The sequence below is a fragment of the Carcharhinus amblyrhynchos genome, chromosome 7, assembly GCF_965287045.1.
Source record: "Carcharhinus amblyrhynchos chromosome 7, sCarAmb.v2.hapA, whole genome shotgun sequence".
NCBI lineage: Eukaryota > Metazoa > Chordata > Chondrichthyes > Carcharhiniformes > Carcharhinidae > Carcharhinus > Carcharhinus amblyrhynchos.
In genome coordinates, this window is record NC_137330.1 from 110135679 (window position 1) to 110151375 (window position 15697).

Below are 15697 nucleotides of genomic sequence, written 5' to 3' on the forward strand. Positions count from 1 at the left end.
GATTTAAAAGATCTACTAGCAATACTTTGAAGAGGAGCAGGACACAGCTCCTGACATCCTGGATAACCATTGGCACCACATGTGGGATCTTCCTCACAACAAACTGACTGTCATATTTCCCCGCATTACAACAGTGACTGCATTTTATCCCACTTCATAGAATCCCTACAGTGCAGAAGGAGGCCATTCAGCCCATCGAGTCTGCACCGACCACATTCCACCCAGCCCCTAGTCCCATAATTCCACATATTTATCCTGTTAATCCCCCAACACTCGGGTCAATTTAACATGGCCAATCAACCTAATCCGCACATCAAGTAAAGTTTATTTACTATTAGTCACAAGTAGGCTTACATTAACACTGCAATGAAATTACTGCAGAAATTCCCTAGTCGCCTCGCTCTGGCGCCTGTTCAGGTACACTGAGGGAGAATTTAACATGGCCAATGCACCTAACCAGTCTTTCAGATTGTAGGAGGAAACTGGAGGAAACCCACTCAGACATGGGGAGAATGTGCAAACTCCACACAGTGACCCGAGGCCAGAATTGAACCCCGGTCCCTGGTGCTGTGAGGCAGCAGTGCTAACCGCAGTGCCACTGCGCCACCCCAATACCACCGGGCTGCCCAAGAGCTCCTCTTTTTCTTTCGAACCATGCTTACACAATTGGGCTCCTTTTGCCGATACACAATGTCAAAGCTTATTGAGCCGCAAGTGGATATCATTTTGCATATAATTAACGTTTGCTGTAATCTGAGGTGGAGATATCTAATGATATTAGAATTGCATTACATTTAGGAGCATGAGTTTAATTTTCCATTGTGGCAATTTGCCAAAGCAAGCCTGAACATTTGGTTTCCTGCAGAAGAACTTTATTTAAGGTTCCATAAATAATTTCACTGATGTACAACTTCCTGAATTGAGCACTTTTGTTTCCCTGCAGTTTGAAGACTTGACTTTAGTGGCTGAAAGTAAGCGCGCAGGTACAGCAGGCAGTAAAGAAGGCAAGTGGTTTGTTGACCTTTGTAGCAAAAGGATTTGAGTGTAGAAATGCAGCGTTTTGCTGCAGCTGTATAGGGCGTTGGTTAGGCCACACCTGGAGTGTTGTCTACAGTTTTGTCTAAGTTTATTTATTAGATTGATTGATTGATTAATTGATCTATTATTGTCACATGTATTAACATACAGTGCAAAATATTGTTTCTTGTGCGCTATACAGACAAAGCATACTGTTCATAGAGAAGGAAATGAGAGAGTGCAGAATGTAGTGTTACAGTCATAGCTAGGGTGTTGAGAAAGATCAACTTAGTGCAAGGTAGGTCCATTTAAAAGTCTGACAGCAGCAGGGAAGAAGCTGCTCTTGAGTTGGTTAGTATGTGACCTCAGACTTTTGTATCTTTCACCCAACAGAAGAAGGTGGAAGAGAGAATGTCTGGGATGTGTAAGGTCCTTAATTATGCTGGCTGTTTCGCCGATGCAGCGGGGAGTTTAGACAAAGTCAATGGATGGGAGGCTGTCACAAGTAGGCTTACATTAATACTACTCTGGAGTTACTGTGAAAATTCTCTAGTCGCCACGCTCCGGCACCCGTTCGGGTACACTGAGGGAGAATTTAGCATGGCCAGTGCGCCTAACCAAGACATCTTTCAGACTGTGGGAGGAAACCAGAGCTTCTGGAGGAAACCCACACAGACTCAGGGAGAATGTGCAAACTCCACACAGACAGTGACCTAAGCCGGAAATCAAACCTGGCACTGTGAGGCATCAGTGCCGACAACTGTGCCACCATGCCACCCATATCCTTATCTGAGGTAGGATGTCCTTACTATAGAGGGAGTGCAGTGAAGGTTTACCAAGCTGATCCCTGGGATGGCAGGTCTGTCATATGAGGAGAGACCGAGTCAGTTAGGATTATATTCATTGAAGAGCGAAGGGGAATCTCATAGAAACTTATAAAATTCTAACAGGGTTAGAAAGAGTAGATTCAGAAAGAATATTCCCAATGGTGGAGGAGTCCAGAACTAGGGGTCATAGTTTGAGGATAAGGGTTAAACCTTTTAGGACTGAGGTGAGGAGAAAATTCTTCACCCGGAGGGTGGTGAATGTGTGGAATTCACTCCCACAGAAAGTAGTTGAGGCCAAAACGTGCAATTTCAAGAAGAAATTAAATATAGCTCTTGGGGTAAAAGGGGTCATGGGATACGGGGGTGTGGGTGAATCAGGATATTGAATTTGATGATCAGTCATGAGCAGGCTCAAAGGGCCAAATGGCCTACTCCTGCTTCTAGTTTCCATGTTTCTATGCCTTGACTCAGCCTGGTTGCAGATGGTTACAGTTGTCCTCCAGAAGGAAAGGACAGATAATTCCACAGATTGTGAATAAGGACAAATGCAAACTCAGAATGAGATAAGGCAGCCAGTAAGGCCATCAAGCCCACTCCTTCCAGAGTCCATGGTGGGGGCCTGATATTGAGCCTACCTCGCCATCCATGGGAAGGGTGGCACGAGCTCAACATTTGGAGGGTGCGATTCACCCTGTTCGAGTTTCTGAGTTCCAATCTTCCCAGCCCCTTACTAGCGAAGCAGTGTGAAACACATCGCAGCTCCGTACGAAACTCATTTTAATAAATTAGCAATCATTACTGAGCACTCCCTCTAGGACATTCCCCCTCACCAGATGTTCAGTGGGCACCGTTGTGGTATCACACTGGTGCTATTTACAACATTGACAAGGGGGCCTCTTCAGGGGCGGGGGGGGGGGGGGTGGTCTAAACATGAGGATAGCCCAAATTCTTGCAACACAGGGCAGTTCATCTGGGTGTGTGTCAGGTGCAGGATTCGCTGAGTTGGCCTCTGTAGGAATCTGCATGTCCGCTGGTACAAGGGGCTGGTGCCATAGGCCGGATGACTGAAGTACTGTATTATCTGTTGGTGCTGGTTCTGATACTTGCAGAAGGTGACAGCGACTGTGTACATAGTGGGCACCCTCAGAGACTACCACAACGTCACTGCTCAGTTGCAGGGAACTGCTGTGTGCCACCAACTGTCCACGGCCATGTGTGATCTGAATCCTGACTATCTGACAGGTTTTAGAGGGCCAAGTCTGTGGGCATCTCTATCATAGTGGTGCATTTAGCTTCTCAATTTGAGTTGCATGACGGCAGCATTTATGTTGGTTTACTAGGATGCTACCGGGACATGGTGGTTTGAGTTATGAGGAGAGGCTGGATAGACTGGGATTTTTTTCTCTGCAGCGTGGGAGGCTTAGGAGTGATCTTATTGAGGTCTATAAAATAACGAGGGGCACAGATCAGCTAGATAGTCAATATCTTTTCTCAAAACTAGGGGAGTCTAAAACTAGAGGGCATAGGCTTAAGGTGAGAAGGGGAGAAATATAAAAGGGTCCGGGGGGGGGCAAGACAAGCTGCCAGAGGTAGTAGTAGAGGCGGGTACAATTTTAATAAGCATTTGGACAGTTACATGGGTGCAATGGGTATAGAGGGATATGGGCCAAATGTGAGCAATTGGGACTAGCTTAGTGGTTAAGAGAAAGGGCAGCATGGGCAGGTTTGGGCAAAGGGCCTGTTTCCATGCTGTAAACCTCTATGACTTGACGACTAAGTGCGGCGGCAGCAAACGTGGTCATGATGCACCTGGAAAAGATGATGAGGGCAAGCCCTGTCGTGGTAGATTTCACAGGCAGAGAAGTGTGGCACAGCTGTCTGTGTGATCCCACACTCATTTCTCTAGAGGATGTGCAAAACCATTTGTGGATATAGGGGGCAGCTCGTGATGTGCTCAAAATCACACGTGCGCACAGTTTCAAAATTCGACATAGTCAATTCTGAGTCTCTAAGGGATGCCATGTGTGGTGAAGTGTCTTTTGAGCTTGATGGTAACTGTGTTACTCATTGCCTTTGGCAAATAGTTGGGTTTAAACCACCCGGAATGCTAACCACTTAAGACTAAGTGTTGTTTACCATTCCATTGGGAGATGTCATCTGTGAATGACCATGGGAGGTCCCAGACCTCATGTAAACAGCGGATTTTTTTGCTGGATGTGGCTTGAATGCATTGCAAATGGAGATTTCCCCTCCATGTCTGCATATGTGGCCGGCTAGTAGTGAATCCTCGGCCCTGTATCTGGTTGCTCCCAGCCTGGGGTGCCCTTAGTGCAGTACCTCTGAAAAGCTGTAGGGATAATGAATGATTAATTATGTGGTATCGGTCCATCCTGTACAGTTAGTTCATTTCTGGTGGCAAAGAATGTTGAAGGCTCGTGGGCAAACTTCTTTGAAGATTCCTTGATACGTTCTGCATTGTCTGCATCTGATGTTCGCCTGTCAGACATCTTTGCATTCCTGGATTCTACAAGAGGACAGATCTTCTGTTGCCAAGATATCTATTTCTTCCTCATGATCTGCCTGGCCTATAGCAGGTAGTGCCACATGGCAATGCAGTTAGAGAAGGTAGTCAAGAAGGCATACAGCATGCTTGCCTTCATTGGCTGGGGCACTGAGTTTAAAAATTGGCAAGTCATGTTGCAGCTTTATAGAACCTTAGGCCAACTTAGAATATAGTTGTCACACTACCAGAAGGATGTGGAAGCTTTGGAGAGGGTACAGAAAAGATTTACCAGGATGTCGCCTGGTATGGAGGGCATTAGCTATGAGGAGAGGTTGGAGAAACTTGGTTTGTTCTCACTGGAGTGACGGAGGTTGAGGGGAGACCTGATAGAAGTCTACAAGATTATGAGGGGCATGGACAGAGTGGATAGTCAGAAGCTTTCTCCCAGGGTGGAAGAGTCAATTACTCGGGGGCACCGGTTTAAGATGCGAAGGGCGAGGTTTAAAGGAGATGTACAAGGCAGATTTTTGACACAGAGAGTAGTGGGTGCCTGGAACTCGTTGCCAGGGGAAGTAGTGGAAGCAGATACAGTAGTGACTTTTAAGGGGCGTCCTGACAAATACAGGAACAGGATGGGAGTAGAGGGATATGGTTCCCAGAAGGGTAGGGGGTTTTAGTTCAGTTGGGCAGCATGGTCAGTGCAGGCTTGGAGGACTGAAGGACCTGTTCCTGTGTTGTAATTTTCTTTGTTCTTTGAAGGCGCTGGAGAGGGTGTCAGGCATGTTCACCTCCTCACCACGTCTGTAGACAATGTAATGTTGCAGCTTTTGCATCATGCGCTGCAGTCATGCAGACGCTGTGTTAAAAGGTTTTCTTTAAGATAGCTATGAGTGGCTGGTTAAGTTTATTTATTATTTTCACAAGTAGGCTTGTGAACACTGCAATGAAGTTACTGTGAAAATCTCCTGTAGTTGCCACACTCCGGCACCTGTTTAGGTACACTGAAGGACAATTTAGCATGGCCAATGCACCTAACCAGCATGGCTTTCAGACTATGAGGAAACCGGAGCAGCCAGAGGAAATCCTCACAGACACAGGAAGAAGATGCAGACTCCACACAGTGATCCGAGCCAGGAATCGAACCTCGGTCCCTGGCGCTATGAGGCAGCAGTGCTGCCCCAAAGATGGAATTGTCACATCTTTTATCATATGTAAAGTGGGCTATTCTGTTCGGAAGGTGCTGGCCACTGCTTTTGAAGCAAGATGATCTCAAGAATGCGAGTACTAAAATCTCTGCTTCTTTTCTCAGACCGTTTGTTTAACATACAGACATCGATGGCTGTGTGTAACATTCAGTCTTTCTCTTGCAACAGACGCTTGTGGACTAGGTTACTCTATCTTCCACAAACTACTCGATCCCTGATTAAGTCATCAGTGGGAGTTCCGATTGCATACTTCTTTGTCAATATTTTTACGGTGGCTGCATCAGATTGTATTGACTCACCTGATCATTGAATTGAATGCATGTCTGTCAGGGTTAGGATTTTTACCAGGAGCCAGATTTTCTCAAAATTTTTTGGGATTGTCTCTGGGTCTGCTTTTCCCTCCTCTGTCTGGAATTTCTGGACAGCCTCAGGGCCTGTGAGGTTTAATGGGGAGTAAGCCTGTACCTTTCTCAACTTCTCAAACATAGCACCATAGTAAAACCAACACTGCTTCTCCAACTTTCCCCAACCAATTGCAACACCATCAGTGCCAGAGACCTGGGTTTGATTCCCGGCTTGGGTCACCGTCTCTGAGTTTGCACATTCTCTCCGTAGCTGCGTGTGTTTCCTCCAGGTGCTCCAGTTTTCTCCTACAGTCCAAAGATGTGCAGATTAGGTAGATTGGCTATGCTAAATTGCCCCTTAGTGTCGGGGGACTAGCTAGGGTAAATGCATGGGGTTATGGGGATAGGACCTGGGTGGGATTGTGGTTTGTGCAGACCCGTTGGGCCGAATGGCGTCCTTCTGCACTGTAGGTTTCTATGCACCCGAACAGGCACCAGAATTGGCGATGAAGGGATTTTCACAGTAACTTCATTGCAGTGTTAATGTAAGCCTACTTATAATACTAATAAATAAATTAAATAATATGGCCATCAAAATGGAGTTGGTTGATGTGACAAAGTCCTTGTGTCACTAACTTCTGGCACTATGTAAATCGCAAATTTTTGACTCACTGAGGGCAAGGACTTGCAACAAAGTACAGTTCATTCACTAGCTCCACAGCCACTCCCACACTTGTGCTCTGCCCATGCTCCTGGAGATAACTCCCATGCTCCTGCCTCATGGGCTTCTTTGCAGTAACGTCATCACATTCTCACATGATCATTCGGACTCCAGATTCCATTAGCTTTGTATCATGTGATTACCAGGGTGGTAGAAGGTGAACTAGGTAGACCTCGGTCTTTCTTTCATTGATCAATTCCTATCTTCCTACAACACTGACTCTACTTCAAAAAAAACAATTGGATGTCAAGTGTCATGAGACAGGATGTAACGGCATTTTGCCTGTAAGAAACATATTTCTCTGCAGGATGGTTGTAGCAGGCCCTGGAATTTTATCAGCACTGTGTTGTCTGTGACCAGCGTCCTTTATTATTGCTGAAGTAGGATAATTGATTTTGTTGATTTTAATCTGAACTAATGCAGTGTTCTGTGGTTTTAATGTTTCCCTCCGGGATTGCTGATTGGGGTTGATTGACAGGCACTGTCATGTGACTGAGGGCAGCTTTTTTCCACAGTGCTGTTTAGTTTTGTTTTTGGTTGCTGCCAGAAGCTGGTGGAAGACGACAGTGGGTGGGATTTTACAGCCTCACTCGTCCCAAAACCGCAAACTCCTGTCTGAGCTCAATGGACCTTTCCTTGATTTGCCCTTCACCCCTCTGATTCCCACGGCGGGTGGGATGGTAAAATTCCAGCCAGCGTCTCTCTCTCTCCAGTGACTCCAAGACTGGGAAGCCTCAGAGATTTGATCGAACAGTCGAAGCCCCAATTCACATACCTGTTAAAAGCTGCAAATCCAGCATCAGATGAGCATACTTGCTTTTTGTGCTAACTTAGTCTAAAGAAGGATGTGTATTTACAGGATTGCATTACACTGTAACATCAGAGGTAGCTAGCTGTGAAGGTTTATACAGTGTCATGTTTAAGTCTTGTAATTGGAAAATGTTTGCTAATTCTTTTTGTTACATGTTAACTATGTTCTTAAATAAACTTTGCTTGATAAAAGCTTCCTAGTGGCTCACTTGAATCATACCTGGAGTGAAACGCCTGTGCCAAATTCAAACGTAAAAACTTAGGGTCTAGGTTAACTTCACAAAATACCTTGGAGTTTCTGGCCTAGATGAAGATGTGAGACATTGCTTGTTGCCAATGCCATGTATATTTTACTTCATTGCCCAGTGACAGAGTAGGCAGCGGCCTAACCTGTATGGGTTGGAAACTATTGCAAGCAACAAAGAAAATTACAGCACAGCAATAGGCCCTCCGAGCCTGCCCCGACCATGGTGCCTGCCTGAACTAAAACCCCCTACCCTTCCGGGGACCATTTCCCTCTATTCCCTTCATCTTCATGTTTTTGTCCAGACACCACTAGTTCTGTAATGGTGGAAGAACATTTTCTACAAAGGGAAAAAGGGTGAAAACTTTTGAGTTTTCCTCAAAATATGACTTAGGAAAAGTTTGATCTTTGAAAGACTGAAAGTTTTTGTGAATTATATTAACTAGAGATTAACAATTGTGTAAAGCAACAAAAAAGGCGATGGCTTTAACCAGTGCTACACTTTGACTTGTGGAATGGGATGTAGAAATCAATCTATACACTTACAGCTTAAAGTGATGAATATGGTGATGGATACGTTTCTACCACAGGACTCAGGGACACACCACTGGCAGTAGCGCGACATAGCTGCATTTCTGCTCACGCGTGAACCAGTAAGCATGCCCAGAAGGGGACTGGTGGCTATCCTGTGCTGGCAGGAGACACAGTGGGTGCAATCTTACTGCCCCTTCACGCCACAGTCCAGCTGCAGCGAGGTCAGAGAAATTTCCATTCACAGCGGCGGAATGGGAATCCCGCCTGCATAAACAGTGGTAAGATTCTGGCCTGTGAATGTGCATTCTGTTCATGTACGTGCCAGGGTGCATACACAGGCATGCACCAGACGTCTTGCGTTGGCAGGAGATACAGCGGCTATATAAATACAAAACCTGCTGAAGATTTTCTTTCATTAATTCGTGGGACATGGGCGGTGCTGGCTGGCCAGCATTTACTGCCCAATACTAGTTACCCTTGTTCAGAGGGCAGTGGAGAGTCGATCACAAGTACTAACCATAATCTCATTTTGTTCAGCACAAGAGCAGCATTTTCTCACACGCTACATTTAATCAGGAATAGTTTACAGAGAAGTATCTTCTGACCCATATACTGTATGTCAACACAGAGGACTGATTACTCCTGTGTGTATCCGGCAGGAACTGCATGTTTACAGTGACTAGCGATGCTTGACAGCTTGGATGGAAAACAAATGCTTGGCAAACAAAGCTAAAGTTCAAACTTCAACGTTTATACTTCATAAAATGACAACTGTGCAACCCTACAACAAATTCCAGGAAAAACATGTGATATGTTTACTGCACACACCTTTGTTGAAGTGTCACCTTGTCATAACGAAAGGCGGGTGGACAATTTTCCCTCAGATCTCCCACAATCCTCTTCATGAGCCAGGGTTTCAGTAGGTCACGTGTATTTATTTTGTGACTTGTTCTATGATCTTCTATTTTGCCTCTTCTCTAAGCAAGTCTTGCACGTATTCAAAAAAGAAAGCATCCGACTTGCATTTATACTGCATCCCAACAGACTTCATACAAATTATTGTGGGGAGGCAATGGCCTAGTGGTATTATCGTTAGACCATTCACCCAGAAATTCAGCTAATGTTCTGGGGGTCCGGGTTCAAATCCCCTGCCACAGCAGATGGTGCAATTTGAATTCAATAAAATTAAAGTCTGGAATTAAGAACGTACCGATGACCATGTTGTCGGAAAAGCCCATTTGGTTCACTAACATCCTTTAGGGTAGGACATCTGCAGTCCTTACCTGGTTTGGCATGTGGTTCCAGAGCCACAGCAATGTGGTTGACTCTCAACAGTCCTCCAGGAAAAGGTAGGATGGGTAATAAATGCTGGCCAGCCACCGATGCCCGTGTCCCACAAATTAATAAAACAACAATATCTGGAATTAAGAGTCTGCTGACGACCATTGTCGATTGTTGAAAAAAACCCATTTGCTTCACCAATGTCCTTTAGGGAAGGAAATCTGCCATCCTTACCTGGTCCGGCCTACATGTGGCTCCAGAGCCACAGCAATGTGGTTGACACTGAACTGTCCTGGGGCAACTAGGGATGGGTAATAAATGCTGGCCAGCCAGCAATGTCCATGACCCACAAATGATTAAAAAGTGCTTTCAAAATAGTTGTGGAAGTGCAGGAAACTTGGCAGTTAAATTGTGCACAGCAATTCCCACAAATCACGACAATAGCTGGATAACCTGTTTGTGATGCCATGGGATCTTTCTACGTCTAGCTGAGGGAAAACAGAGCCACAGTGTAATGCAGTTTTCTTTGCCTTCAGCTCTGATGAAGGGTCATCCCGACTTGAAACGTTGGCTCCATTCTCTCCACAGATGCTGCCAGGCCTGCTGAGATTTTCCAGCGTTTTCTGTTTTTGTTTCAGATTCCAGCATCCGCAGTACTTTGCCTTTACCTTGGTTTAATGTAGTGTTTTTCAAACTTCTTTTCTGGCGACGCACTTTTACCACATCGCCGTTCCTCTCAATTCACGACACATGGGAAGCGTAATGAAATATCATCCTTCCATTTTTACTAATGTTATTCAGTATAATTAAAGGTCAGGGGGATCCATTTCAGATCCATTTTCCAATTTATTCCGGCCATATTCCGCCAGAAAGGAAATTGGTGTCAGAATTTTGAAAATACCTCTCATCAAATTAAATGCCCACAATCAGGCAATCCACTCATTTACTGTGCATCAGCCATCTACACAAAACTAGCTACCTTCTATTTGCGACAGATTTCTCGCTTAAGATGCACCTTTGCAATGCAGAGCTCACCAGACCATTGTGCTTCTTTTAGATGGAAACTTAATAGGGCAGTCACTGATTATCTTTCTCTGTTACCATCCCATCAACAAATGGGTGGCACGATGGTCAGCATTGCCTCCTCACAGCACCAGGGACCTAGGCTTGATTCCTGGATTGGGTCACTGTCTATGTGCAGTTTGTACGTTCTCCCTGTGGGTTTCCTCCCACAGTCTGAAAGATGTGCTGATTAGATACATTGGCTATGCTAAATTCTCCCTCAGTGTACCTGAACAGGCACCACAGTGTAGCAAGTAGGGGATTTTCAAGCTAACCTCATTGCAGTGTTAATGTAAACCTACTTGTGACACGAGTAAATAAACTTTAAAAAGTTCCCTGGAAGGCTGGATATGTCACATCAATAACTACATTTTGCTGCACACACTGAAGTCTGTGTCAATTATCCTTTCTCACATACAGCTGTAATTTTTTAAAAATAATAAAATATCTCAATGCTTTTCAGGTGTCATCTCATTTTGAAATTGATTTAACAGCAAAATATTTCTATGCACACGGAGGAAAATAATGAGTTGGTTTGTGAGATAATGATCATACTTGACAAATTCTGAAGGTAAAGCAGCTTTTACAACAGGAAATTGGAGACTCAAACACTGCTGCTACACTCAACCTAAAAACGATTTGCTATACATTTAAAAATACACCTCTCTCCTAATTCTTTTCCTTTCAGCATGTGCATGCAACTTGAATTGTGGCAGGCAATGCCAAGCTTTTCCTTCACATCAGAAGTCCTCGTGCTGGCTATGTCACCGACTGAGAGGTACTTGTTGTCATAACGCCTTCAACAAAATGTGCATTATAAACAAAACATCTTGCGTTTTTCATACAGGATCACAGAACATCCCCGCGTTTTTTTCAACAGGATCACAGAATATCCTGCGTTTTTCCAAATAGGATCATAGAACATCCTGCGTTTTTCAAATAGGATCACAGAACATTCTGCGTTTTCGTAAGAGGATCACAGAACATCCCACTTTTTAAACAGGATCACAGAACATCCTGCATTCTTTTTCAAACAGGATCACAGGACATCCCACATTTTTTTCTAATACAGGATCACAGAACATCCAGCGTATTTTTAAACAGGATCAAAGAGGATCCTGTGTTTTTTTCAAACATGATCAAAGAACATCACATGTTTTTTTCAAATAGGATCACAGAACATTCTGTGTATTTTAAACAGGATCACAGAACATCCTGCATTTTTTTAAAAAAGGATCACAGAACATCCCACTTTTTTTTTTAAATAGACTCATAGCACATCCTCGTTTTTTAAAAACAGGACCATAGAAATCCTGCGGTTTTTTTTTGAAACAGGATCATAGAACACCCCACATTTTTTTCAACAGGATCTCATCACATCTTGTTTTTTCAATAGGGTCACAGAACACTTTTTTTAAAAAAGAGGATCACAGAAACATCCCACGTTTTTTAACAGGATCACAGAACATCCTGCGTTTTTTAACAGGATCATAGAACATCCTGCGTTTTTTAAACAGAATCACAGAACATCCTGCGTTTTTTTAAACAGAATTACAGAACATCCTGCGTTTTTTAAACAGAATCACAGAACATCCTGCGTTTTTTTAAACAGAATTACAGAACATCCTGCGTTTTTTAAACAGAATCACAGAACATCCTGCGTTTTTTCAAACAGAATTACAGAACTTAAGAACATAAAGAACATAAGAAATAGGAGCAGGAGTAGGCCATCTAGCCCTTCGAGCCTGCCCCACCATTCAATAAGATCATGGCTGATCTGTTGTGGCTCAGTTCCACATTCCCACCCTCTCCCCATAACCCTTAATCCCCTCTCTTATCAAAAACCCATCAACCCGCGTCTTAAATATATTTAGCAAGGTAGCCTCCACAACCTCAACGGGCAGAGAATTCCAGAGATTCACCACCCTTTGAGTGAAGAAGTTCCTCCTCAACTCCGTTCTAAACCACCCCCCCTTTATCTTGAGGCTGTGCCCCCCAGTCCTACTGTCCTTTCTGAGCGGGAAGAGTCTCTCCACCTCTATCCTATCCATCCCATTCATCATCTTATACGTCTCAATGAGATCTCCCCTCATTCTTCTAAACTCTAACGAGTACAAGCCTAGTTTATTCAGCCTCTCCTCATAGCTCAACCCCCTCAACTCCGGTATCAGCCTAGTAAACCTCCTCTGCACTCCCTCCAAGGCCAAAATATCCTTGCGTAAGTACGGCGACCAAAACTGCACACAGTACTCCAGCTGCGGCCTCACCAATGCCCTATACAGCCGCAGCAAGACCTCCCTACTTTTATATTCAATCCCCCTCGCTATGAAGGCCAGCATCCCATTTGCCTTCCTGACCACCTGCTGCACCTGCAGGCTGGGTTTTTGTGACTCATGCACAAGGACCCCGAGGTCCCTCTGCACCATCGCCTGCTGCAGTTTTTCGCCACGTAAGTAATAGTCTTTCCTACCATTATTCCTACCAAAGTGGACCACCTCGCACTTGCCAACATTAAATTCCATTTGCCATTTCCTGGCCCAATCGCCCAGCCTATCTAGGTCCTTCTGTAGACTCTCCACACCCTCCTGCGTTTTTTAAAACAGAATCACAGAACATCCTGCGTTTTTTAAAACAGAATCACAGAACATCCTGCGTTTTTTAAAACAGAATCACAGAACATCCTGCGTTTTTTAAAACAGAATCACAGAACATCCTGCGTTTTTTAAAACAGAATCACAGAACATCCTGCGTTTTTAAAAACAGAATCACAGAACATCCTGCGTTTTTAAAAACAGAATCACAGAACATCCTGCGTTTTTTAAAACAGAATCACAGAACATCCTGCGTTTTTTAAACAGAATCACAGAACATCCTGCGTATTTTTTAACAGGATCACAGAACATCCTGTCCCCAGAACCACAGCAATGTGGTTGATTCTCAACTGTCTCTGAAATGGCCTAGCATCCCTTAGTTCAACGGCAACCAGGGATGGGGCAATAAATGTTAGCCCAGACAGCAACACCCCTGTTCCCACAAATGAATTAAAAAAAAAGAGAAACACTTGATGGATCAGCTGGTCTTTTCTAGACTATCCTCTTAGTCCATTTGGAGGGCACATTTTTACACCTAAATAAAATATCAGAATCAACTGCAAAAGTAGATGTCTTTATTCACAAATTCAGTTCATCTTCAGTTAACAGATGCACATCGATGACGAGACGGCAATGCACAGCAACTACTGGTGGGATTAGTAGCATTTGCTAACATGCTTTACGAGAGTAACAATCAAAAGGCATTTTTTAAAAAAATCTTTCCAAATGACACAGAAGTAACTCTGTAACCAGACAGCAGAGAGAGGGGATCGGACGATGGCCCCACTGGGCCTAAGGTCAGAATAAACAGCAGTGTCCATCAAATCAACATTGCTCGACAGCCACCGAGAATCACTGGGGCTAACCTCAGCAGTGCCTGCACTGGTAAATGGAGCTGCCTGAACTTTAGCAGAAGTTCGGAAAAGCTTGCAGTACCTGAGGAATAAAACACAAGTACAATGCACGTGAAAAGAAGAATTTCAGCAATTTGACATCCGAAAGACATGGCCATCTAAAAACTGGGGATCACAGTAACTTCACAGCAGTGTTAATGGAAATCTACTTGTGACAATAAGAAATAAACTTTAATTTTGTTTTAACTGCTGCGGTAAGGTACATAACAGGGTGAGGGAAGGGGAGGGAGACGTACTAATGGAGCGAGGAGAAACATCTTTTTAAAAAATTCATTTGTGGGACATGGGTGTCGCTGGCTGGGCCAGCATTTATTGCCCATCCCAAGTTGCCCTTGAAACTGAGTGGCTTGCTGAGCCATTTCAGAGGGCAGTTGAGAGTCAACCACATTGCTGTGGCTCTGGAGTCACATGTAGGTCAGGCCAGGTAAGGACAGCAGATTTTCTTCCCTAAAGGGACATTAGCGAACCCAGATGGTTTTTTCCGATAACCGACAATGGGTGCATGGTCATCAGTAGATTCTTAATTCTCAGATATCTTTTCGTGAATTTAAATTCCATCATCTACCGTGGTGGGATTTGAACACCCAGGTCCCCAGAATATTAGCCGAGTTTCTGGATTAATAGTCTAGCGATAATACCACTAGGCCATTGCCTCAACAATTTTACAATGAGATTACCAAAATTTGACTTTCGCAATGTTTAGTTGATTCAACCAGATTCCTCAGTGCTATTTGAAGAACGTGGGTTCTCCCAGTGACTTTATCAAGTGCCCTGCCTCAGTTATTATCATCAAGCAGTAACTAGTTGTGGATCTCATTTGCTGTTTGCAGGACCTTGCCAAATACAATTGGCTACATAATTTGCTTATATAGCAACGACTACTTCACACGTAACGGGTTATAAATCTTAAATCTTTGAAATCATGGAATCCCTACAGTGCAGAAGGAGGTCATTTGGCCCATTGAGACAACAATCCCACCCAGGTCCTATCCCCGTAACTCCATGTATTTATCCTACTAATCCCCCTGACACTAAGGGGCAATTTAGCATGACCAACCAACCTAACCCGCACATCTTTACACATGGAGGAAACCCACGCAGACATGGGGAGAACATGCAAACTCAACAGAGACATGTGGAGGCTGGCATTGAACCTGGGCCCCTGGCGCTATGAAGCAGCAGTGCTACCGATTATGCCACTGTGCCATCCAATGGCTGTGTCATCCTGACAATGAAAGTTGTTCTTTCCTAACATTATTTTCCACAATACCAAGGACATATATTTAACGTGAATTGCTTTTCAATAGACAACTTTATTACTATTGAATCTCTACAATACTATTGCCATCTTTGCAGCATTGCATTCCAGATTACAGCAGAGTTAAAATATTGCCCTTACCTTCGATTCCTGTTGCTGCAATTTGCTGGAGGGTAGGGATTGAATGATAGACTAGGAAACAGGCCAGCATACTGATCTGCGACTCGTCCACAGGGTGACGACTAAGGTAGGAATGTAACAGTACATCACCCGATGCTATAAGATGTAGTTTGGTGGGAAGAAAATAGAAAGCATCTTAATTCGCACAAGTACACATTGCACCTCTGCAACAGATTAACATTCTCACTGTGAGCAATTCTTGGTCC

At 44.1% G+C, this 15697-nt stretch overlaps 1 protein-coding gene across 1 annotated transcript in view; it reads right to left on the reverse strand.

Annotated features, from left to right (window-relative positions):
* Window positions 1-13694: 13694 nt before the first annotated feature.
* Window positions 13695-15697, reverse strand: part of anapc1 (anaphase promoting complex subunit 1) — a 220669-nt gene continuing 218666 nt past the window's right edge. Inside the window, exons 47-48 of the mRNA XM_080192942.1 lie at window positions 15453-15587; window positions 13695-14075 (exon numbers count right to left, since the gene is read on the reverse strand). Of these exons, the coding sequence (XP_080049068.1) occupies window positions 13960-14075; window positions 15453-15587 (251 nt within the window). The 3' untranslated portion in view covers window positions 13695-13959. The remainder of the gene's footprint in view (window positions 14076-15452; window positions 15588-15697) is intronic.